At 38.3% G+C, this 27017-nt stretch overlaps 1 protein-coding gene across 1 annotated transcript in view; it reads left to right on the top strand.

The window, feature by feature from the left end:
- DDX10 (DEAD-box helicase 10) overlaps nt 1-26626 on the top strand; it is a 281378-nt gene extending 254752 nt beyond the window's left edge. Inside the window, exon 18 of the mRNA XM_065881843.1 lies at nt 25963-26626. Within this exon, the coding sequence (XP_065737915.1) occupies nt 25963-26140 (178 nt within the window). The 3' untranslated portion in view covers nt 26141-26626. The remainder of the gene's footprint in view (nt 1-25962) is intronic.
- Nucleotides 26627-27017: the final 391 nt, after the last annotated feature.

Genomic DNA, 27017 nt, shown 5'->3' with positions numbered 1-27017 from the left:
GAGGTTGAAAGCTGCACAGACACTGTAGTAAAGGGAGTGTGCTTTCTTCCAGCAGCCCCTTGACCTGGCATTTGTTAGGTTTCTGAACAGGCTTGTACGGTGATGTTGGTCCTCCATCTTATGATGTAGCACACACCAACTTGCACAGCCTTAATTGTGCATGAACAAAGGCAGCCAGTACAGAAGTAAGGAGCTCTAACATATGGCATCATGATGCTTTCTGGCTGCACAGTCTTCCAGGCTTACAGAATCCCTGGTGATTCTGGTTGCCATTTTGTAACTTAATTATTTGGAACTGCTTGCCCCAGTGTCCTTGGAAGTTTAGTGCTCACTCCATTACACTGTGTTTCTATAAAGCCCTGCATACACCAGGGAAGAAGTCGAAAAGTTTTCCCAGCAAATCTTTTCTTCTATAGTGCCTTGGCCACAATCATATCAGACAGCACTTGGAACATTCTTGAGACTTGGAGTAGCAGTTCCAAATTCAGCACCCTTGTAGCCCAGGGAATGTGGTTTCCAGGCTACAGAGGACATTCTGATGTCTTGTATTGGAGTTTATTCACACGTCATTTATTTAAAGTATGCTGTTTAACAATTAGTAGCCTTCCTATTCATGGCAGATACTAATGGTTACATTCTTCGTGTTGGAATGTCCCATCCCTTTCTACATCTGTTAAGACTGTTGACTAAAGCTTCCTAAGGGCCAGAGAGAGAATTTGTAAAAATCAAGCCAAATAAGACTTGGTAGTTTCCTCTACATGGAAAAATATTATATCAAGGAATCAGGCTCTCTCCTTTTGCCTTTCTGTATCAATACATAGGAATTTAAAGTATGTCTGTTCCTGGAAGAATAGTCTCAGATGCATCTGTACTATGGTTCTATGAACCCAGAGACTGAATGACTTGCCCACATGTACCACCACATATAGTTTGGGAATATGGATCTACATTCCATATCCTAAACTTGGCAACATGTGGAGAAGTAGGAGTTTTGTGAAATTAAGTCTGTTAGAACAAAGGCAGGCTACTTCGCCCTGCGGGATAATTGTGACTTTTGGAGTCAGATAGACAGACCTAAATTTGAATGTTACTTTCTTTTACAAGTTGTGGACCATGGACAAGTTAAGTTACTTAACCTCTCTGACCCTCAGTTTTCTTCATCAGTCTTTATCAGATGATAATTCTTACCTTGCAAGGTTACCATGAAGATCTAACTAGGGTAAAAAGAAAGCAGAGTATGATATGTAATAGAGTCATTAATATATGATAATCATTTTAATTACTAAAAACAAAACTGTAGCAGGAGTTTTTAAATGCGTATATGCATTTACAAGAATAGAATTGAATGTCTTTTGGGATATGAACTTTCCTTCTTCCTCATCAAAATCATTCATTAAGCCTCAGATACACAACATGGCAGGCCCTATATTCAAAACAGTCTGCAAAACTATCCTACAGACTAGATTGATGTATGATATAATGAAAATAATGTCATTAACATATCCTATTCAATGTATGGATAGAGGGTCCATATTACCAAATTGGAATGTGGGAAATGTCTTCACTTGTCTGTTCTTCTTCCTCAGCGTTTCCATTATTCAGGAATTAAACACACTGAAAGTTTACTGTGTGCTTGGCATAGAGCAATAGAGATACTAGATCCCAGCCCTCATAAAGCTTATATTCCAGTGAGGGAATGTGAAGAGAAGAGATGGTGATAAAGGCCATGAAAGTGGTAAATGTAGGGTACCTAGAGAGAAATTGGGAGAGTTTGCTTTATATAAAGTGGTTAGGAAAAACTTCTCTGAAGTGAGACCTGAAGAATTATTGAAAGCCTTCTCTTTAGGAAAGAAGGAATCATTCATCCTAACATTCTAACCATGAATTGCTTGGACAATTATTAAACTTTAAATATTTAAATTAATATTTAATATTAATGTTGAATAAATAATTATTTAATATTTAATTTAAATAGTTACCCTAATAGCAACTCTATATAATTATGTATATTCCTGCCAGAGGAGATTCCTCACCTTTTTTTCATTCCATCATCCTTCAACCATGTGTCTATACTGACTATGATTCTGATTGGTTTCATGGAAGGTGATGAGGATAAGAAGCAGCTGCTATTCTAGTCCGTAAAGTGGAAACTCATTAGAAAGGTGTATGCCAGCATGAAGTTTATGAGAACAGGAGAGTGAAGTTAAGATGGACTGATTACTCCAATTGAAGACTGGAAAGGTAATAAAGGTTATGAGTTAAAGCACCATGTCATTCATTGGGGATAAGAGGAGAAAACTTGAATGTATTTTTATGCTTAATTATTTAGGTTATAATGTGTTGATGGTGTATCAACTCTTTTTGAATATATATACAGTGGAATATTACTCAGCCATAAAAAAGGAACGAAATTATGCCATTTGCAACAACATGGATAGACCTAGAGAGTATTATGCTTAGTGAAATAAGTCAGACAGAGAAAGAAGAAAACTGTATGTTATCACTTATATGTGGAATCTAAAAAAGAAAACAAATGAATGTATATAAGAAAACAGAAACGGACCCAGATAAAGGAAACAAACTAATGGTTACCACTGTTGGTTACCAGTGGGGAGAGGGCAGGGGGGAGGGTCAAGATAGGGGTTTGAGATTAAGAGATACAAACTACCAGGTATAATATAAATAAGAAACAAAGATATATTGTCCAATACAGGGAAATATAGCTGTTATTTTATAGTAACTTTACATGGAGTACTATCTATAAAAATATTGAATTACTATGTTGTACACCTGAAACTAACATAATATTGTAAATCGACTATAATAAAAAAGAGAGAAGTTAGTTCCTGTCAAGGGGATTTGGAGATACTATAATTAATATTTATAATGCATTTACTATTCATATATCACTTATCTTGCATGAGGTAGATATTAATCACATTTTACAAATTAGGAAATTCACACTCCATGAAGTTAAGCAGTTTTCCCAAGTTTTAGGCATTTGCTAACATTTGAGTCAGTCAGGTCTTACTCAGAAGCCACTTTCTTCCATACCAGAATTTTTGTAAAACTACCTGTTAAGTAACTGATTTTAAAAAGCAGACATTTCAACATTAAACATGCTGAGGGGAAAAGATGTTCTTTACATTATGAGATGTATAATCCAGAGAAGTTACATGTATTGTTTCAAAGAAAATCAAAATTACTCTTTTTTTTGTTGAATCAAAATGGCAAGTTATATTCCTTCTGTAGTATTGAAGTATTGTTTCATTTCTTATTCTGAGTCTGAGGTTATTGGGTGCTTTTTTCTAGTATTATTTTCCTTATGCCATTAATGTTTTAATTTTCACTGTAGCTTTGAACTTCTGGATTTCTTTGGGATTAATGATATGCGATTTGAAAAAAAAATGCAGTACAGATTTTAATGTCCACTTATATACTCACTCACAAAGAAAGTAAGAATGTGGTTTTAGTTAGAGATTACTCTGCCTAACTTTATATGATAATGGAGTGGGCCAGTCAGATATTTAGCAGTATAGAAGCTTAGCCTAGTGGGTTTATTCATTTATTTAAGAAATATTTACTGAGCCTATGGATACTATAGTGGGCAATGTGACTGCAAAGAATAAGACAGGGCTTCCCTGGTGGCACAGTGGTTGAGAGTCCACCTACCGATGCAGGGGACACGGGTTCGTGCCCCGGTCCGGGAAAATAACACATGCCACAGAGCGGCTGGGCCCATGAGCCATGGCCGCTGAGCCTGCGTGTCCGGAGTCTGTGCTCCGCAACGGAGAGTCCACAACAGTGAGAGGCCTGCGTACTGCAAAAAAAAAAAAAAGAATAAGACAGTTTTTGTCCTCAAGGAACTTGGAATCTAATCGGTGAAGCAGATAAGTAAAATAGACAGTCTTAGTACAGCATTTCGTAGGGTGTGATGGAGGAGTGCATAGTGCTAGGGGGCACCTAAGAGGGCACTTAACCTACACTAGGATGGTCTGGAGAGGCTTCCCGGAGCTGAGTCAGGAGGGGAATGAATAACAAAAAGTTACAGAGGCACTAGAAAGACTTAGATGGGTTTGAGAGAGAATAGTGAAGAAATGATCAATTAAATTAAGGATGTGAAGAAGAAGTGGTTAAAGGATGACTTCCAGGCTTTTAGTAGGGGTATTACTGTTCGCTCAGAAGGAAAATATAGGAGGAAGAATAGATTTGGGGAAAACATGTAGTAGCTAGGGGCATGTTGAGTTTGCGGTGCCTTTGCAAATGTAGATAGAGATTTCCAGGATCCAGCTGAATATGCTGATCTGGTGGTCAGGAAAGAACTCTAGGCTATAAAGATGAATATTTTATAAGTCATTAGCACTATGGAAGATAGTTGGAATACTGAACTGCATGAGAATACTCAGAATGAATATGTAAAATGAGAATAGTAAAGGGCAAAGGATGGAACCTAGAAATATAGATGTAAGTAATGGTGACAAAGGAAGAGGAAACTAAGATACCATTAGGGAGGTAGTAGTTAATCTGTAAGTACTTAAAAGTTAGATGATTGCCCGTTACATCTCATGGAAGCTGTAGTAATGGTAAAATTTTAACTGTCCGCTGACTGGGTGTTAACTCAACAGAAGTCATGTGTTTGGAAAAATGAATTACTAAATTTAGCCTTAACATGACCATTTATATAATTTTGAAAAACATATGCAAAGCCAAAATTTAGAACACTGGGAACTTGTGCTATTAAAAACAGGGGATTGGTCAGCAGCCTGGCGCCTGTGTACCCACAGACTGGACTGAGTGCTGTGGGAGTTTTCCCATGCGTAAAGCTCTCCTCTGTTGGAACTTGAATTAGAAGCAAGTTCCGATGAAACATTGCCTTCTTCATTGCAGTAATGGTACCTCTCAGGACTCCAAAGAACCTTCAACAAGGTCATGATTTCTGCCTTTCAGATGAGTAGGCATTTATTGAATGACTTTTTTTTTTAACATCTTTATTAGAGTATAACTGCTTTACAATGGTGTGTTAGTTTCTGCTTTATAACAAAGTGAATCAGTTATACATATACATATATCCCCATATCTCTTCGCTCTTGTATCTCCCTCCCTCCCTATCCCACCCCTCCAGGTGGTCACAAAGCACAGAGCTATCTCCCTGTGCTATGTGGCTGCTTCCCACTAGCTATCTATTTTACATTTGGTAGTGTATATATGTACATGCTACTCTCTCACTTAGTCCCATCTTACCCTTCCTCCTCCCCGTATCCTCAAGTCCATTCTCTAGTAGGTTTGCGTCTTTATCCCATCTTGTCCCTAGGTTCTTCATGACCTTTTTTTTTTTTTACATTCCATATATGTGTGTGTTAGCATACGATATTTGTTTTTCTCTTTCTGACTTACTTCACTCTGTATGACAGACTCTAGGTCCATCCACCTCACTACAACTAACTCAATTTCGTTTCTTTTTATGGCTGAGTAATATTCCATTGTATATATGTGCCATATCTTCTTTATCCATTCATCTGTCTCATCCGTCAGTGGACACTTAGGTTGCTTCCATGTCTGGCTATTGTAAATAGAGCTGCAATGAACATTGTGGTACATGACTCCTTTTGAATTATGGTTTTCTCAGGGTATATGCCCAGTAGTGGGATTGCTGGGTCATATGGTAGTTCTATTTTTAGTTTTTTAAGGAAGCTAATACTGTTCTCCATAATGGCTATATCAATTTACACTCCCACCAACAGTGCAAGAGGGTTCCCTTTTCTCCACACCCTCTCCAGCATTTATTGTTTGTAGATTTTTTGATGATGGCCATTCTTGACTGGTGTGAAGTGATACCTCATTGTAGTTTTGGTTTGCATTTCTCTAATAATTAGTGATGTTGAGCATCTTTTCATGTGCTCTTTAACCATCTGTATGTCTTCTTTGGAGAAATGTCTATTTAGATCTTCTGCCCATTTTTTGATTGGATTGTTTGTTTTGATATTGAGCTGCATGAGCTGTTTGTATATTTTGGAGATTAATCCCTAGATGGTTGCTTCGTTTGCAAATATTTTCTCCCATTTTGAGGGTTGTCTTTTCATTTTGTTTATGGTTTCCTTTGCTGTGCAAAAGCTTTTAAGTTTCATTAGGTCCCATTTGTTTGTCTTTATTTCCATTACTCTAGGAGGTGGATCGAAAAAGATCTTGCTGCAATTTATGTCAAAGAGTGTTCTGCCTTTGTTTTCCTCTAAGAGTTTCATAGTATCCGGCCTTATTTAGGTCTTTAATCCATTTTTAGTTTATTTTTGTGTATGGTGTTAGGGAGTGTTCTAATTTCATTCTTTTCCATGTAACTGTCCAGTTTTCCCAGCACCACTTATTGAAGAGACTGTCTTTCCTCCATTATGTATTCTTTCAAGTCTTTATTGAATTTGTTACAGTACTGCTTCCGTTTTATGTTTTGGCTTCTTGGCTGCGAGGCATGTGGGATCTCAGCTCCACGACCAGGGATCAAATCCACAACCCCTTCATTGGAAGGTGAAGTCTTAAGCACTGGACCACCAGGGAAGTCCCCTTCATTGTATATTCTTGCCTTCTTTGTCATAGATTAGGTGACCATAGGTGCGTGGGTTTATCTCTGGACTTTCTATCTTGTTTCCATTGATCTGTTTTTGTGTTAGTACCATATTGTTTTGATTACTGTAGCTTTATAGCACAGTCTGAAATCAGGGAGCCTGATTCCTCCAGCTTCGTTTTTCTCTCTCAAGATTGCTTCGGCGATTCATGGTCTTTTGTGTTTCCATACAAATTCTAAAATTTTTTTGTTCTAGTTCTGTGAAAGATGCCATTGGTAATTTGATAGGGATTGCACTGAATCTGTAGACTGCTTTGGGCAGTATAGTCATTTTCACAATATTGATTCTTCCAATCCAAAAACATGGTATATCTCTCCATCTGTTTGTGTCATTTTTGATTTCTTTCACCAGTATCTTATAGTTTTCTAATTACATGTCTTTTGCCTCCTTAGGTAGGTTTATACCTAGGTAATTTATTCTTTTTGTTGCAATAGTAAATGGGATTGTTTCCTTAATTTCTCTTTCAGATTTTTCATCATTAATGTATAGGAACGCAAGAGATTTCTGTGCATTAATTTCGTATCCTGCAACTTTACTGAATACATTGATTAGCTCTAGTAGTTTTCTAGTAGCATCTTTAGGGTTTTCTTTGTATAGTATCATGTCATCTGCAAACACTGGCAATTTTACTTCTTCTTTTCCAATTTGGATTCCTTTTATTTCTTTTTTCTTCTCTGATTGCCATGGCTAGGACTTCCAAAACTATTTTGAATAGTGGCAATTGTGGAAATACTTGTCTTGTTCCTGATCTTAAAGGAAATGCTTTCAGTTTTTCACCATTGAGAATGATGTTTGCTTTGGGTTTGTCATATATGGCCTTTATTATGTTGAGTTAGGTTCCCTCTGTGTCCACTTTCTGGAGAGTTTTTATCATAAAATGGTGTTGAATTTTGTCACAAGTTTTTCCTGCATCTATTCAAATGATCATATGGTTTTTATTCTTCAGTTTGTTGATGTGGTGTATCACACTGATTGATTTGTGGACATTAAAAAAATCCTTGCATCCCTGGGGTAAATTCCACTTGATCATGATGATCCTTTTTTGTTTGAATTTTATTTATTTTTTTATACATCAGGTTCTTATTAGTTATCCATTTTATACATATTAGTGTATATATGTCAATCCCAATCTCCCAGTTCATCACACCACCATCACACCCCCAGCCACTTTCTCCCTTTGGTGTCCATACGTTTGTTCTCTACGTCTGTGTCTCTGTTTCTGCCCTGCAAACCAGTTCATCTGTACCATTTCTCTAGGTTCCACATATATGCATTAATATACGATATTTGTTTTTCTCTTTCTGACTTACTTCACTCTGTATGACAGTCTCTAGATCCACCCACGTCTCTACAAATGACCCAATTTCGTTCCTTTTTATGGCTATATGTAGCACATCTTCTTTATCCATTCGTCTGTCAGTGGGCATTTAGGTTGCTTCCATGACCTGGCTATTGTAAATAGTGCTGCAATGAACATTGGGGTGCGTGTGTCTTTGAATTATGGTTTTTCTCAGGGTATACCCAGTAGTGGGATTGCTGGGTCATATGGCAATTCTATTTTTTAGTTTTTTAAGGTACCTCCATACTGTTCTCCATAGTGGCTGTATCAATTTACATTCTGACCAACAGTTCAAGAGAGTTCCCTTTTCTCCACACCCTCTCCAGCATTTGTTGTTTGTAGATTTTCTGATGACCCATTCTGACGGGTGTGAGGTGATACCTCGTCGTTTTGATTTGCATTTCTCTAATATTTAGTGATGTTGAGCAGCTTTTCATGTGCCTCATGGCCATCTGTATGTCTTCTTTGGAGAAATGTCTATTTAGGTCTCTGCCCATTTTTTGATTGGGTTGTTTGTTTTTTTAATATTGAGCTGCATGAGCTGTTTATATATTTTGGAGACTAATCCTTTATCAGTTGATTAGTTTTCAAATATTTTCTCCCATTCTGAGGGTTGACTTTTTGTCTTGTTTGTATTTTCCCTTGCTTTGCAAAAGCTTTTAAGTTTCCTTGGGTCCCATTTGTTTATTTTTGTTTTTATTTCCATTACTCTAGGAGGTGGACCAAAAAAGATCTTCCTGTGATTTATGTCAAAGAGTGTTCTTCCTATATTTTCCTCTAAGAGTCTTTTAGTGTCTGGTCTTACATTTAGGTCTCTAATCCATTTCGAGTTTATTTTTGTGTATAGTGTTAGGGAGTGTTCTAATTTCATTCTTTTCCATGTAGCTGCCCAGTTTTCCCAGCACCACTTATTGAAGAGACTGTCTTTTCTCCATTGTATATCCTTGCCTCCTTTGTCATAGATTAGTTAACCATAGGTGCATGAGTTTATCTCTGGGCTCTCTGTCCTGTTCCATTGATCTATATTTCTGTTTTTGTGCCAGTACCATATTATCTTGATTACTGTAGCTTTGTAGTATAGTCTGAAGTCAGGGAGTCTGATTCCTCCAGCTCCGTTTTTTCCCTCAAGACTGCGTTGGCTATTTGAGGTCTTTTGTGTCTCAATACAAATCTTAGGATTTTTTTGTTCTAATTCTGTGAAAGATGCCATTGGTAATTTGATAGGGATTGCATTGAATCTATAGATTGCTTTGGGTAGTATAATTATTTTCACAATATTGAGGCTTCCAATCCAAGAACATGGTATATCTCTCCATCAGTTTTTATCATCTTTAATTTCTTTCATCAGTGTCTTACAGTTTTCTGCATACAGGTTTTTGTCTCCCTAGATAGGTTCATTCCTAGGTATTTTATTCCTTTTGTTGCAGTTGTAAATGGGAGTGTTTCCTTAATTTCTCTTTCAGATTTTTCATCATTAATGTATAGGAATGCAAGAGAGTTCTGTGCATTAATTCTGTATACTGCAACTTTACCAAATTCATTGATTAGCACTACTAGTTTTCTGGTGACATCTTTAGGATTCTCTGTGTATGGTGTCATGTCATCTGCAAACATTGACAGTTTTACTTCTTTTCCAATTTGTATTCCTTTTATTTCTTTTTATTCTCTGATTTCTGTGGCTAGCACTTTCAAAATTATGTTGAATGATAGTGGTGAGAGTGGACATCCTTGTCTTTTTCCTGATCCTAGAAGAAATGCTTTCAGTTTTTCACCATTGAGAATGATGTTTGCTGTGGGTTTGTCGTATATGGCCTTTATTATGTTGAGGTAAGTTCCCTCTATGCCCACTTTCTGGAGAGTTTTTATCATAAATGGGTGTTGAAGTTTGTCACTTTTTTTGCATCTATTGAGGTGATCATGTGGTTTTTATTCTTCAATTTGTTAATATGGTCTATCATATTGATTCATTTCCATATATTCAATAATCCTGGCATCCCTGGGATAAATCCCACTTGATCATGGTGTATGATCCTTTTAATGAGTTGTTGGATTCTGTTTGCTAGTATTTTGTTGAGGATTTTGCATCTATATTCATCAGTGATATTTGTTTGTAATTTTCTTTTTTTGTAGTATCTTTGTCTGGTTTTGGTATCAGGATGATGGTGCCCTCATAGAATGAGTTTGGGAGTGTTCCTTCCTCTGCAATTTTTTGGAAGAGTTTGAGAAGATTGGGTGTTAGCTCTTCTCTAAATGTTTGCTAGAGCTCACCTGTGAAGCCATCTGGTCCTGGACTTTTGTTTGTCACAATATTTTTAACCACACTTTCAATTTCAGTACTTGTGATTAGTCTGTTCATATTTTCTATTTCTTCCTAGTTCAGTCTTGGAAGGTTATACCTTTCTAAGAATTTGTCCATTTCTTCCAGGTTGTCCCTTTTATTGGCAAAGGGTAGCTTGTAGTAGTCTCTTAGGATACATTGTATTTCTGCAGTGTCTGTTGTAACATCTCCTTTTTCATTTCTAATTTTATTGATTTGAGTCCTCTCCCTCTTTTTCTTGATGAGTCTGGCTATCAATTTTGTTTATCTTCTCAAAGAACCATCTTTTAGTTTTCTTGATCTTTCCTATTGTTTTTTTTTTTGTTTCTATTTCAGTTATTTCTGTTCTGATCTTTATGATTTCTTTCCTTCTACTAAGTTTGGTTTTTGTTTGTTCTTCTTTCTCTAGTTCCTTTAGGTGTAAGGTTAGATTGTTTGAGATGTTTCTTGAGGTAGCCTTCTATTGCCATAAACTTCTCCGTTAGAACTGCTTTTGCTGCATCCCGTAGGTTTTGGATCATTGTGTTTTCATTGTAATTTGTTCCTCGGTATTTTTTGATTTCCTCTTTGATTTCTTCAGTGATCTCTTGGTTATTTAGTAACGTATTGTTTAGCCTCCATGTGTTTGTGTTGTTTACATTTTTTTCCCTGTAATTCATTTCTCGTCTCATAGCGTTGTGGTCAGAAAAGATGCTTGATAAGATTTCAATTTTCTTAAATTTACTGAGGCTTGATTTGTGACCCAAGATGTGATCTATCCTTGAGAATGTTCCGTGCGCACTTGAGAAGAAAGTATAATCTGCTGTTTTGGGATGGAATGTCCTATAAATATCAATTAAATCTATCTGGTCTATTGTGTCAGTTAAAACTTCTGTTTCCTTATTAATTTTCTCTTTGGATGATCTGTCCACTGGTGTAAGTGAGGTGTTAAAGTCCCCCACTATTATTGTGTTACTGTTGATTTCCTCTTTTATAGTTGTTAGCAGTTGCCTTATGTATTGTGGTGCTTCTATGTTGGGTGCATATATATTTATAATTGTTATATCTGCTTCTTGGATTGATCCCTTGATCATTATGTAGTGTCCTTCCTTGTCTCTTGTAACATTCTTTACTTTCAAGTCTATTTTATCTGATATGAGTATTGCTAGTTCAGCTTTCTTTTGATTTCCATTTACATGGAATATCTTTTTCCATCGCCTCACTTTCAGTCTGTATGTGTCCCTAGTTCTAAAGTGGGTCTCTTGAAGACCACAAATATGTATATATGGGTCTTGTTTTTGTGTCCATTTCACAAGCCTGTGTCTTTTGGTTGGAGCATTTAATCCATTCTTGTTTAAGGTAATTATCGATATGTATGTTCCTATTACTACTTTCTTAATTGTTATGGGTTTGTTTTTGTAGTTCCTTTTCTTCTCTGTGTTTCCCACTACTTTGTGTGTGCGCACCGAGAGTGGAGTCTCTGTTTCCCCCAGTCCTGTCGAAGTCCTGCAATCAAATCCCACTAGCCTTCAAAGTCTGATTCTCTATGAATTCCTCCTCCTGTTGCCGTACCTCCAGATTGGGAAGCCTGACGTGGGGCTCAGAACCTTCACTCCAGTGGGTGGACTTCTGTGGTATAAGTGTTCTCCAGTTTGTGAGTCACCCACCCAGCAGTTATGGGATTTGATTTTATTGTGATTGCGCCCCTCCTACCCTCTCATTGTGGCTTCTCCTTTGTCTTTGGATGTGGGGTATCTTTTTTGGTGAGTTCCAGTGTCTTCCTGTCGATGACTGTTCAGCAGTTAGTTGTGATTCCGGTGCTCTTGCAAGAGGGAGTAAGCATACATCATTCTACTCCGCCATCTTGAACCAATCTTTCATGATGATCCTTTTAATGTGTTGTTGGATTCGGTTTGCTAGTATTTTGTTGAGGAATTTTGCGTCTATGTTCATCAGTGATGTTTGCCTGTAATTGTCTTTTTTTGTGATATCTTTGTCTGGTTTTGGTATCTGGGTGATGGTGGACTCGTAGAATGAGTTTGGGAGTGTTCCTTCCTCTGCAATTTTTTTGGAAGAGTTTGAGAAGGGTAGGTGTTAACTCCTCTCTAAATGTTTGATAGAATTCTCCTGTGAAGCCATCTGTTCCTGGACTTCCGTTTGTTGGAAGATTTTTAATCACAGTTTCAATTTCAATACTTGTAATTGGTCTGTTTATATTTTCTATTTCTTCCTGGTTCAGTCTTGGAATGTTGTACCTTTCTAAGAACTTGTCCATTTCTTCAAGGTTGTCTGTTGGTGTATAGTTGCTTGTAGTAGTCTTTTACGATGCTTTGTATTTCTGTGGTGTCCATTGTAACTTCTCTTTTTTATTCTAATTTTATTAAGTCATCTCTCTTTTTTCTTTTTTCTTTTTTTTTTTGCGGTACGCGGGACTCTCACTGTTGTGGCCTCTCCCATTGCTGAGCACAGGCTCCGGATGTGCAGGCTCAGTGGTCATGGCTAATGGGCCCAGCCGCTCCGTGGCATGTGGGATCTTCCCAGACTGGGGCAGGAACCCGTGTCCCCTGCATCGGCAGGCAGACTCTGAACTACTGCGCCACCAGGGAAGCCCTCCCTTATTTTCTTGATGAGTCTGGCTAAAGGTTTATCAATTTTTTTTTCTTCTCAAAGGACCAGCTTTTAGTTTCATTGGTCTTTGCTCTTGTTTTCTTCGTCTCTCATTTATTTCTGCTCTTATCTTTATGATTTCTTTCCTTCTAATTTTGGGTTTTGTTTGTTATTCTTTCTCTAATTGCCTTAGGGGTAAGGTTATGTTGTTTATTTGAGACTTTTCTTCTTTCTTGAGGGAAGATTGTATTGCTATAAATTTCCCGGTAAGAACTGCTGTTGCTGCATCCCATAGGTTCAGTCATTGTGTTTTCATTGTCCTTTGTATCTAGGTATTTTTTGATTTTCTCTTTGACTTCTTCTGTGATCCAGTGATTGTTTAGTAATATATTGTTTAGCCTCCTTGTGTTGTGTATTTTCCATTTTTTTTTCCTGTAACTGATTTCTAATCTCATAGCTTTGTGGTTGGAAAAGATGCATGATTTCAGTTTTCTTAAATTTACTGAGGCTTGATTTGTGACCCAAGATGTGATCTATCCTGGAGAATGTTCCGTGTGCAGTTGAGAAGAAAGTGTATTCTGCTGCTTTCTGAGATTTTTTTTTTTTTTTTTTTTGCGGTATGTGGGCCTTTCACTGCTGTGGCCTCTCCCGTTGTGGAGCACAGGCTCCAGACATGCAGGCTCAGCAGCCATGGCTCATGGGCCCAGCCGCTCTGCGACATGTGGGATCCTCCCGGACTGGGGCACGAACCCACGTCCCCTGCATCGGCAGGCGGACTCCCAACCACTGCGCCACCAGGGAAGCCCTGAGATGTTTTTTGATTTCTCTTTTTATTTCTTCTTCAACGCGTTGGTTGTTCAGGACTGTGTTTTTAAATTTCCACATACTGTGAATTTTTCAGTTTTCTTATAATTAATTTCTAGTTTCATACCATTGTGGTTGATAAAAATACTTGGTATTATTTCAGTCTACCTAAATTGCTAAGATTTGTTTTGTGACTTATCATATAGTGTTTCCGAAGAATGTTCTGAGTGTGCTTGAGAAGAATGTGTATTCCTTTGCTGTTGGGCAGAATGTCCTGTATATTTTTGTTCAGTCTCTTTGCTGTAAAATGTAGTTCCAATCCAGCATTTCCTTACTGATTTTTTTTTGTCTGGATGATCTAGCCATTGTTGAAAGTGGTATACTAAAGTCCCCTTCTCTTATTGTATTGTTGTCTATTTCTGTCTTCAGATCTGTTAATATTTAATATATTGTGGTGCTCCAGTGTCTGGTCTATGTGTATTATTGTTATATCCTCTTAATGAATTGACCTCCTTGTCTTTATATAATGATATTGTTTGTCTCTTGTTACCATTTTTAGCTTAAAGTATATTTTGTCTGATGTAAGTAACTACCTTTGCTCTCTTTTGGTTTCTACTTGCATGGAATATCTTTCTTCCAGCCCTTCATTTTGAGACTATGTGTTCTTAAAGGTGAATTGAATTTCTGGTAGGCAGTGTATAGTTGGGTCTTATCTATGCCACCAATCTATGCCTTTTGATTGGAGAATTTAATCCATTTACATTTAGAATAATTATTGATTGGTAAGGAATTACTAATGCCATTGTATTGTTTTCTGGCTGTTTGTTGTTCCTTTGTTCCTTTTTTTCCTTCTCTTGCTACCTTCCATTGTGAATTGGTGATTTCTTAGAGTGGTATGCTTTGATTCCTTTCTCTTTATCTTTTGTGAATCTGCTGTAGGTTTTTGCTTTGTGATTCCCCTGAAGCTTACAGAAGACATCTTATAGATAGATAATAGTCTATTTTACACTGATAACAGCTTATTTTAATCACATACAAAACCTCTACCCTTTTACTCCCCTCTTCTTATGTTTTTGATATCACAATTTACCTCCTTTTATATTGTGTATTTATTAACCAGTATTGTAGCTATAGTTATTTTTAATACTGTTGCCCTTTAACCTTTATACTGGAGTTAAATGTTGAACACACCAGCATATTACAGTAGTAGCATATTTTGAATTTAACTGTATACTTACCTTTGCCCAGTGTCTTGGATATTTTCATGTACTAAATAGTGTCCTTTGATTTAACTTGAACTCCTTTCAGCATTTTTATTTGTTGTTGTTAAGGCAGGTCTAGTGGTGATGGATTCCTTCAGCTTTTGTTTGTCTGCGATACTCTTTCTCTCTCCTTCATTTCTGAAGGACAACATTGCCAGATAGAGTACAGTCAGCCCTTTGTATCAGTGGGTTCCACATCCACATTCAACCAACTGTGAATCGAAAATACTCAAGGAAAAAGAATTCCAGAAAGTTCTAAAAACCAAAATCTTAATTTGCCATGCACCAGCAACTGTTTACATAGCATTTACATTTTATTAGGTATTAAAAGTAGTCTAGGAATGATTTAAAGCATATGGAAGGATGTGAGTAGGCTACATGCAATTACTACACCATTTTATATAGGTACTTGAGCATCTGCAGATTTTGGTATCACTGGGAGGGGGAAGAAGGGGGGTCCCAAAACCAATTCCCCGTGAATTCTGAGGGATGACTGCATTCTTGGTTGGCAGGTTTTTTTCCTTTCAACACTTTTGCTTATATCATCACATTCTTTCTTGGTGTGTAAAGTTTCTGCTGAGAAGTATGCTAATAGTCTTATGGGAACTCCCTTGTAAGCTGCAAGTTTCTTTTCTCTTGTTGCTTTTAAGATTCAGTCTTTTTCTCTGATTTTTGACAATTTTATTATAATATGTCTTGGAGGAGATCTCTTTAAGTTGAGTTTGTTTGGATACCCATGAGCTTCATGAACTTGGGTTTCCAAATCTTTACACAGATTAGGGAATTTCTCAGCTGTGATTTCTTTCAGTAAGTTTTCTTACCCCTTCTTCCTCCTCTTCCTCTGGGATTCCAGTAATTCACAAGTTGTTTCCTTTGAGAATTTACCATAGATCACACAGGCTTTCCTCACTCTTTTTATTATTTTTTTTTTGTTCTCCCCTGACTAGATAATGTCAAAATTCCTGTCTTCTAACTCACAGATTCTTTCTTCTCTTTGATCCATTTGCTGTTGATTCTCTCTTTTGAGATTTTCATTTCATTCATTGTATTATTCAATTCCAGAGCTTCTGTTTGGTACTTTTTAATGATTTCTGTCTCTTTGTTGAATTTCTTACTGTGTTTGTGTACTGTTTTCCTGATTTTGTTGAATTTTCTTTCTGTGTTTTCTTGTACCTCATTGAGCTTCCTTAAAACAGCTATTTTGAATTCCTTATCCAGTAAATTGTAGATCTTCATGTCTTTGTGATAGGTTTTTGGAAGATTATTGTGATCCTTTGGTGGTATCATGTTTCCTTGATTTTTCATGTTTCAGGTTTTGTGTTGCTGTCGTCACATTTGCAGTAGCAGTCAACTTCTCCAGTCTTTATTAACTGCCTTCAGGAGAGAATACCTTTTGTCAGCCCTCCTAGGGATTCTGAGGCTTTCTATAGATATGCCTGCTCTGTGCTCCTTGCTCCCTTTTGTGGGAGAATTCTTAAACCTGTGTACCTTCTCTTCATTCTGCAATGCACCAGGATGCATACTGATAGCTTCCCTTTTGTTTTCCCATGGGTGATACTAAAGCTGAAGCTTGTGGCCTCTCCCTGACCTGCAGGTTTGGGTCATGCTCACTAGCTATCTGCCAAAGCTCACTCTCACCACCAACATCAGGAGCACTTACAGGGATCTGGATACAGGGTGGACAGGGGTGTGGGTGAGGCCCGTGGAGCCCTAGGGGTGCCCATGGGCCAGTTGGAGGGATCTACATGCAGGGCGTCTCCAGCAGTTTGTAGGTAGGCTTCTTGAAGGAATTCATGGTGTAGTTAGTAGGATTCACGTCCTTTTAATTACCTCTGAGAGTCCTATCTGCCACTCTTCTAGCCTCTTCCCCACTCAGTCCCCACCCCATGCAGCTCATTATTTAGTACTCTGGATAGGGTGAGAGAGAAATGGGGAGGAAGTTTTGTATAGTAGGGGAAGCCAGGCACTCACTCACTCATATGTTCTCACTTTCCCCAATAGGAAAAATCACAGGCCAAGAAGATCTTTCTTGGCCCTGAACTGTGACACCTTGGAGGAGGGTTGATATGAATAAAGTCAAACTGTTCCATTTACTGTCTCCAGTGTGTCCAAACTCGTGTTTTTTTGCTGCATTGGTATGCTGGAACTTCTCCACAGGAGACCTGGACTTCCATAAAGGCTCACTTATGTGTGGCTGATTATATAAATATTGTTATTCCACTGCCAAGAGGGACTGCAGTGGTGTTTTGTGGGTCACTGCAGGGTTCACAGCTGGGACAGGTCTGTATACCTCTTACCCGATACATGATTGGGACAGACTCTTCCCGGGCCTCTTAGTGTAGTAGTGCTAGTGCTAGATCCCACAGCTCCCACAAAGGCACTTTTGTCCATGGACGGATGCCAGATTGTGGTTGGGAGGGAACATGAGCGAGGATATCTCATTTAGCCATGTTGCTGACATCACCCTCTGGTGCCAAACCATTTAGAAGAGCCCTTTTCTTTTTATTATTATTTTTTAATTTATTGTTTTTTATTTTATTTTTTAGGTTGAAGTAGCTGTCATGTTTTATTTAGTTTTTTTTCTTCTCAGGTCTTTCTTGGAGTATAGTTGCTTTACAGTGTTGTTAGTTTCTGCTGTATAACAAAGTGAATCAGCTATACATATACATATATCCCCATATCCCCTCCCTCTTGCATCTCCCTCCCACTCTCCTTATCCCACCCCTCTAGGTGGTCACAAAGCACTGACCTGATCTCCCTGTGCTATGCAGCTGCTTCCCACTAACTATTTCACATTTGGTAGTGTATATATGTCAATGCCACTCTCTAACTTTGTCCCAGCTTACCCTTCCCCCTCCCCGTGTCCTCAAGTCCATTCTCTAGGTCAGTGTCTTTATTCCTTTCCTGCCTCTAGGTTCATCAGAACCTTTTTTTTTTTTTTTTTTTAGATTTCATATATGTGTTAGCCTATGGTATTTGTTTTTCTCTTTCTGACTTCACTGTATGACATACTCCAGGTCCATCCATCTCACTACAGATAACTCAGTTTCGTTTCTTTTTATGGCTGAGTAATATTCCATTGTATATATGTGCCACATCTTCTTTATCCATTCATCTATCGATGGGCACTTACGTTGCTTCCATGTCCTGGCTATTGTAAATACTGCTGTAATGAAAATTGTGGTATATGACTTTCTGGATTATGGTTTTCTCAGGGTATATGCCCAGTAGTGGGATTGCTGGGTCGTATGGTAGCTCTATGTTTAGTTTTTTTAAGAACCTCCATAGTGTTCTCCATAGTGGCTGTAGCAATTTACATTCCCACCAGCAGTGCAAGAGAGTTCCCTTTTCACTACACCCTCTCCAGAATTTATTGTTTGTAGGTTTTTTGATGATGGCCATTCTGACCGGTGTGAGGTGATATCACCTTGTAGTTTTGATTTGCATTTCTCTAATAATTAGTGATGTTGAGCATCCTTTCATGTGTTTGTTGGCAATCTGTATATCTTCTTTGGAGAAATGTCTATTTAGGTCTTCTGCCCATTTTTGGCTTGGGTTGTTTGCTGTTTTCATATTCAGCTGCATGAGCTGGTTTTATATTTTGGAGATTAATCCTTTGTCAGTTGGTTCGTTTGCAAATATTTTCTCCCATTCTGAGAATTGTCTTTTCGTCTTGTTTGTAGTTTCCTTTGCTGTGCAAAAGCTTTTAAGTTTCATTAGGTCCCATTTGTTTATTTTTGTTTTTATTTCCAATACTCTAGGAAGTGAGTCAAAAGGGATCTTGCTGTCATTTATGTCACCGAGAGTTCTGCCAGTGTTTTCCTCTAAGAGTTTTATAGTGTCTGCCCTTACATTTAGGTCTTTAATCCATTTTGAGTTTATTTTTGTGTATGGTGTTAGGAAGTGTTTTAATTCATTCTTTCACATGTAGTTGTCCAGTTTTCCCAGCACCACTTATTGAAGAGTCTCTGTTTTCTCCATTGTATATTCTTTCCTCCTTTATCAAAGATAAGGTGACCGTATGTGCGTGGGTTTATCTCTGGGCTTTGTATCCTGTTTCATTGACCTATATTTCTGTTTTTGTGCCAGTACCATACTGTCTTGATTACTGTAGCTTTGTAGTATAGTCTGAAGTCAGGGAGCTTGATTCATCCAACTCCATTTTTCTTTCTCAAGATTGCTTTGGCTATTCAGGATCTTCTGTGTTTCCACACAAATTGTGAAATGTTTTGTTATAGTTCTGTGGAAAATGCCATTGGTAGTTTGATAGGGATTGCATTGAATCTGTAGATTGCTTTGGGCAGTATAGTCATTTTCACAATGTTGATTCTTCCAATCCAAGAACATGGTATATCTCTCCATCTGTTTGTATCGTCTTGAATTTCTTGCATCAGTGTCTTATAGATTTTCTGCATACATGTCTTTTGTCTCCTTAGGTAGGTTTATCCCTACATATTTTGTTCTTTTTGTTGCAGTGGTAAATGGGATTGTTTCCTTAATTTCTCTTTCAGATTTTTCATCATTAGTGTATAGGAATGCAAGAGAGTTCTGTGCATTAATTTTGTATCCTGCTACTTTACCAAATTCATTGATTAGCTCTAGTAGTTTTCTGGTAGCATCTTTAGGATTCTCTATGTATAGTGTCATGTCATCTGCAAACAGTGACAGTTTTACTTCTTCTTTTCTGATTTGGATTCCTTTTATTTCTTTTTCTTCTCTGCTTGCTGTGGCTAAAACTTCCAAAACTATGTTAAATAATAGTGGTGAGGGTGGACAACCTTGTCTTGTTCCTGATCTTAGAGGAAATGGTTTCAGTTTTTCACCATTGAGAACAATGTTGGCTGTGGATTTGTCATATATGCCCTTTATTATGTTGAGGTAGGTTCCCTCTATGTCCACTTTCTGGAGAGTTTTTATCATAAATTGGTGTTGAATTTTGTCAAAAGCTTTTTCTGCATGTATTGAGATTATCATATGGTTTTTATCCTTCAGTTTTTTAATATGGTGTATCACATTGATTTGCATATGTTGAAAAATCCTCGCATTCCTGGGGTAAATCCCACTTGATCATGGTGTGTGATCCTTTTAATGCATTATTGGATTCTGTTTGCTAGTATTTTGTTGCGGATTTTTGCATCTATGTTCATCAGTGATATTGGCCTGTAGTTTTCTTTTTTTGTGACATCTTTGTCTGGTTTTGGTATCAGGGTGATGGTGGCCTCGTAGAATGAGTTTGGGAGTGTTCCTCCCTCTGCTATTTTTTGGAAGAGTTTGAGAAGGATAGGTGTTAGCTCTTCTCCAAATGTTTGATAGAATTCGCCTGTGGAGCCATCTGGTCCTGGGCTTTTGTTTGTTGGAAGATTTTTAATCACAGTTTCAATTTCAGTGCTTGTGATTGGTCTGTTTATATTTTCTATTTCTAACTGTTTCAGTCTTGGAAGGTTATACTTTTCTAAGAATTTGTCCATTTCTTCCAGGTTGTCCAGTTTATTGGCATATAGTTGGCTTGTATTAATCTCTCATGATCCTTTGTATTTCTGCAGTGTCAGTTGTTACTTCTCCTTTTTCATTTCTAAATCTGTTGATTTGAGTCTTCTCCGTTTTGTTCTTGATGAGTCTGGCTAATTGTTTATCATTTTTGTTTAACTTCTCAAAGAACCAGCTTTTAGTTTTACTGATCTTTACTATTATTTTCTTCATTTCTTTTTCATTTATTTCTGATCTGATCTTTATGATTTCTTTCCTCCTGCTAACTTTGAGGGGTTTTTTTTTTTTATTTCTCTTATTGCTTTAGGTGTAAGGTTAGGTTGTTTAGTTGAGATGTTTCTTGTTTCTTGTGGTAGGATTGTATTGCTATAAACTTCCCTCTTAGAACTGCTTTTACTGCATCCCATAGGTTTTGGGTCATCGTGTTTTTATTGTCATTTGTTTCTAGTTATTTTTTATTCCCTCTTTGATTTCTTCAGTGATCTCTTGGTTATTTAGTAGTGTATTGTTTAGCCTCCATGTGTTTGCATTTTTTACAGTTTTTTTCCTGCATTTGATATCCTGTCTCATAGTGTTGTAGTCGGAAAGGATACTTGGTACGATTTCATTTTCCGTAAATTTACCAAGGCTTGATTTGTGACCCAAGATATGATCTATCCTGGAGGATGTTCCATGAGCACTTGATAAAGTGTATTCTGTTGTTTTTGGATGGAATGTCCTATTAATATCAATTAAGTCCATCTTGTCTAATGTGTCATTTAAAGCTTGTGTTTCCTTATTTATTTTCATTTTGGATGATCTGTCCATTGGTGAAAGTGGGGTGTTAAATCCCCTGCTATTATTGTGTTACTTTTGATTTCCCCTTTACGGCTGTTACCATTTGGTGAATTCTCTTAACTTTTTCTTGTCTCTAAATATTTTAATTTCTCCTTCAAATCTGAATGAGATCCTTGCTGGGTAGAGTAATCTTGGTTGTAGGTTTTTCTCCTTCATCACTTTAATATGACCTGCCAGTCGCTTCTGGCTTGCAGAGTTTCTGCTGAAAGATCAGCTGCTAACCTTATGGGGATTCCCTTGTATGTTATTTGTTTCTTTTCCCTTGCTGCTTTTAATATTTTTTTCTTTGTATTTAATTTTTGATGGTTTGATTAATATGTGTCTTGGTGTGTTTTTCCTTGGATTTATCCTGTATGGGGCTCTCTGCACTTCCTGGACTTGACTATTTCCTTGTTAGGGAAGTTTTCAACTATAATCTCTTCAAATATTTTCTCACACCCTTTCTTTTTCTCTTCTTCTGGGACCCCTATAATTCGAATGTTGGTGTGTGTAATTTTCTCCCAGAGGTCTCTGAGACTGTCCTCATTTCTTTTCATTCTTTTTTCTTTATTCTGCTCTGTGCTAGTTATTTCCACTATTTTATCTTCTGGGTCACTCCGTTCTTCTGCCTCAGTTATTCTGCCATTAATTCCTTCTAGAGAATTTTTAGTTTTGTTTATTGTGTTGTTCATCATTTTTTCTTTTTAGTTCTTCTAGGTCCTTGTTAAATGCTTCTTGTATTTTCTCCATTCTATTTCCAAGATTTTGGATTATCTCTACTATCATTACTCTGAATTCTTTTTCTGGTAGGCCGCCTATTTACTCTTCATTTGTTTGGTGGGTTTTTACTTTACTCCTTCATCTGCTGCATACTTCTCTGTCTTCTCAATTTGTTTAACTTACTGTGTTTGTGTTCTCCTTTTTACAGGTTGCAGTTTTGTAGTTCATGTTTTTTGGTGTCTGCCCCCAATGGATGAGGTTGGTTCAGTAGATTGTGTAGGCTTCCTGGTGTAGGGGACTGGTGCCTGTGTTCTGGTGGGTGAGTCTTGATCTTGTCTCTCTGGTGGGCAGGGCTGCATCCAGTGGTGTGTTTTAGGGTGTCTGTCAATTTAGTATGATTATAGGCAGCCTCTCTGCTAATCAATGGGGTTGTGTTCCTTTCTTATTAGTTGTTTGGCATGGGGCATCCAACTGCTGGCTGTTGGGTGAAGCTGGTCTTAGCACAGAAATGGATATCTCTGGGAGAGCTCTTGCCAATTGATATTACTCGGGCCCAGGGGTCTCTGGTGGTCCAGTGTCCTGAACTTGGCTATCCCATCTCAGAGGCTCAGGCCTGACGCCAGGTTGGAGCACCAAGACCCTGTCGGCCACATGGCTCAAAAGAAAAGGGAGAAGAAAAGAAAGAAAAAAATTAAAAAAAATAAGAATAAATTTAAAAATTATTAACATAAAGAAAATAATAATTCAGAAAATAAAGAAGAGAGCAGCCAAACCAATAAACAAATCCACCAATGATAACAAGCTCTAAAAACTAAACTAAGATAAACATAAATATCAGAAACAAATCAGTCTCACACAGCAAACCCCAAGTCTACAGTTGCTTCTAAAGTCTACCACCTCAATTTTCGGACAATTCGTTGTCTATTCAGGTATTCAACCGATGCAGGGTACATCAAGTGGATTGTGGGGATTTAATCTGCTGCTCCTGAGGCTGCATGGAGAAATTTCCCTTTCTCTTCTTCATTCGCACAGTCCTGGTGTTCAACTTTGTTTTGGCCCCACCTCTGCATGTAGGTCGACCTCAGGTATCTGTTCCCTGCCCAGCCAGGAGGCGGTTAAAGCAGCAGCTGATTAGGGGCTGTGGCTCACTCAGGCCAGGGGGAGGGACGGGTACGGTGGTTATAATTGGAATGCAGGGCGAGCCTGCGGCGACGGCAGAGGCCAGCATGACATTGCAACAGCCTGAGGCATGCCATGTGTTCTCCTGGGGAAGTTGTCCCTAGATCATGGGACCCTGGCAGTGGCGGGCTGCACAGGCTCCTGGTGGAGGGGTGTGGATAGTGACCTGTGCTTGGACACAGGATTGTTGGTGGCAGCGGCAGCAGCCTTAGTGCTTCATGGCAGTCTCTGGGGTCCAAGCTGATAACCACGGCTTGTGCCCATCTCTGGAGCTCATTTAGGCGGTGCTCTGAATCCCCTCTCTACACGTACCCCGAAACAATGGTCTCTTTCCTCTTAGGCAGTTCCAGACTTTTTCCCAGACTCCCTCCCAGCTAGCTGTGGCACACTAGCCTCCTTCAGGCTGTGTTCACGCAGCCAACCCCAGTCCTCTCCCTGGGGCCTGACCTCGGAAACTCAAGCCTCAGCTCCCAGCCCCACCCCCCCGCCCTGGCTGGTGAGCAGACAAGCCTCTCAGGTTGGTAAGTGCTGGTTGGCGCTGATCCTGTGTGCGGGAATCTCTCCGCTTTTCCCTCTCCACCCCTGTTGCCGAGCTCTCTTCCGTGGCTCCAAAGCTTCCCCCACCCCCCATTCTCCCTCCACCATCTCCACGAGTGAAGAGGCTTCTTAGCGTGTGGAGACTTTTCCTCCTTCACAGCTCCATCCCAGAAGTGCAGGTCCTGTCCCTATTCTTTTGTCCCTGTTTTTTCTTTTTCCTTTTGCCGTACCCAGGTACATGGGGAGTTTCTTGCCTTTCTGGAAGTCTGAGGTCTCCTGCCAATGTCAGTAGGTGTTCTGTAGGAGTTGTTCCACATGTAGATGTATTTCTGATGTATTTGTGGGGAGGAAGGTGATCTCCATGTCTTACTCCTCCACCATCTTGAAGGTCCCCCCCGAGTCCTTTTCTGAAGATACCAAATTGTGACCATATTCTGACTAAATGTTTACCAGATTTATTACATTATTCCCTTTTTGGGAAATGAATGTTTTCTAGATTCATAACATTTTCCCCCGTTTTAGTAAGTTACCTGTAGAATATCTAAATCATTATTTAATAATTAATTTGTTCTACCAATTACCACTTTTTTGCTATGGAAAGTAGTATAAAATATCTTTTTAAAATTTGAACTGGTCCACAAAGCAGCAGTGCTGCTAATTCTGAAAATATTTTCCATCTACATAAATTTTCCATCTTTTTTTTTAGTATCTGAACCAGCTATTTCCTGCACAGAATATAGTGTGCAGAGCACATTAAGAAAGGAGGCGTTAGTAAAGCCCACTAATTAGGCTGCTTCTGATGAGCTGCTCTTAGATGCACTTGAAATACAGGCAGGGCAAAAATCAGTATTAACTTGTTCCAAATAAATCATGGTACTCTAGCCCGGTGGAATTGGCACCATACTGGCCATAATCAAGCAGATTTTAGGACTCAGTACTTTTTTTTAAAGTCCTCTTTCCACTAAGAGTAACTTTGTTTACTGACTGAATTCCCATTATAGGGAACTCTTTCGTGTTCATCTCTGTAGGTACATACCCACCCTTTTAAAATATGATTATTTGTAGCTTTAAATACCTCATAGTTTGTCTTTCCTCCAGTGGTGAGAGAGAATGGCTGCTGAGTCAGAGTACTGGGCATTTCTGGAAGGTGAATGGGGAAATAGTTTACAGTTTTGCTTCAGGCTGGTCAGAACTGGATATGCTGATTAGGCACATTCACTTTGATATCCCCACTATCTTCTTAAGGCATAATAGAGTCCATTGTAACTTGAGCAATTTATTCTCTTTTGGAATACATCCTATGCTTGGAATACATTTTGCTTTCAATTTTCTGACTTTGGGGCTGAATTTAGAGTAATTCAGCTCTGGGTTTGAATTCCATGTGCATAATCTAGGTTCAGTCATTTAACCTCTTTTAACCTCACTGTAGAATGAGGCTGGTGCTCACCACACCAAGGATTGCCATGAAGATAAATGTTGTAATCTATGTAAAGCATGTAGCACAGTGCCAGACCCTTGGTAAGCCCTTAATAAATAGTTGCTACTGCCATTGCTACTAGATGGATTTTGTATTTTGTTTTAAACTTGTATCCAATAATTCGGTCATTTTTGAACATGATGATGGTATGTTTAAAATGCCTTGAGGATGTTTTGCTTTCTCTTCTGATTTTAATGTATCAAGTGATTTTCTCTACCTTCAGAAATTAGTTTTATTTTTATGGTCTGTGCCTCAAGTGTGTGCCAAATACTGCCGTAGTGTTTATGTTTTCTTCAGACCATTTGTGAGTCTTAGATACAGATTTAAATGGGGCAGATTTACTTGATGTCTTAAGTAATTTGTAACTTAACATTTCAGGTTCTATTTTATTCATGATCTATATATCACAACAGATATTACTGCTACCTAAATGATAACCTAACTATATAGAGACTGTTTGATGTGACAGGACAAGCGCAGATTGGAGCCAGTCTGGAGCCAGAATGTGGGCCAACTGGTGTCCTCATATTGTGAATGATATATCCAGAGCTTCCTAGAATTACTGTGAGGATTGGATGACACAGTGTATACAATGTACCCTGCACAGTGCCTGGTATATTATAGGCCCCCTCCCCACATCTGTTAATGGGAAGGTAGTTACTATGACACAGATAGCCTGATGTTGTCATAGCTTCTTTCCCTCCTGCATAATATCACTTTACCAAGTATCTGTTATTGGTAATTTTTTTCTATTTTAAGTGTTTGACTTCATAATAATGGATTTATTTATTTATAAAGTAAATCATTGGATTTGTTCCCACCAGTGATACCAAGAAGAAGCAGGCAATGAGGACAAAGAACGACAGTGAAGTGGAAGACGTGGGACCCACCAGTCATGACAGAAAGAAGACCAAGTGGGAAACCTCAGAGCCTTTGGATACAGGCCTGTCTTTAGCCGAGGATGAAGAGCTGGTGTTACATCTGCTCAAAAGTCAAAGCTAAATAGTACTTGCTCTTGTCTTCTTCTTGAAACCTCTAGTCATGATTATGTGGGCAAGAAGTTGAAAAAACAGTTGGCTTTGGGGCATGTAGGTAACATGAGTCCCATGCCCAAAGGACCCATTCTTCAGACAGGAGCTATCATACCTCTAAGCCCCTTTCACAGGCCATGCTTGCACCATCCCAGAGCAAACTCACAGTGATGGTGGATTATAAAATTTCCTGATCCCATTTTCCAGCCTGTGCTCTGTTAGATTTTATCCATGGGTTCCTACATCTTATCACTGGAAATGCTTCCTTTGTTTTACTGGCAAGTTCTAGAGACCTTGTTTCATTGTTGGAAATTCCTGTTTTGCTTACCATACAGAAGTTTCTCTGTAATATTAAACAAAATTGCTCAGAGAAAGAGTATGATGAGTATGATGGACCAACCCTGAGAAAAAATGAATATTTTTTAATTGCCATGATCAATAATAAACATATTTCCTATAAAATAAAATATTAATGTTTTCATTGTATCCAGAAATATGAGAGCATTCTCAAGGGAAGTTTCTTAAGATTAAAATGCTTGGCCAATTCCTGAAACAGTGAATCTTTCATATTCTTAAATTAGCCTTCCTAAAGATATCATTTAACTTATACTTGCAGACTTGGCAGCCATTTATAAATAGAAATCCTGACTCTGAAGACTTTGTGATCTAAAACCAGATCTGTTAGTGAGCACCTAGTATGCTGTAGGTCTTCTACAAGTGCCTTTTGCAGCAGGTACCACAGATCCCTGCCCAGAGCCAGCTCCTGATAATGAGTAGAATAACACAGAGCCTCTTTTGGTTATAAGTAACTGGCATATTCTTCACGGGGAAAGAAATCTGTGCCTTGG

The sequence above is a fragment of the Phocoena phocoena genome, chromosome 8, assembly GCF_963924675.1.
Source record: "Phocoena phocoena chromosome 8, mPhoPho1.1, whole genome shotgun sequence".
NCBI lineage: Eukaryota > Metazoa > Chordata > Mammalia > Artiodactyla > Phocoenidae > Phocoena > Phocoena phocoena.
The sequence above is the reverse complement of the archived record's forward strand: the minus strand, read 5'-3'. Positions and strand labels throughout refer to the sequence as shown.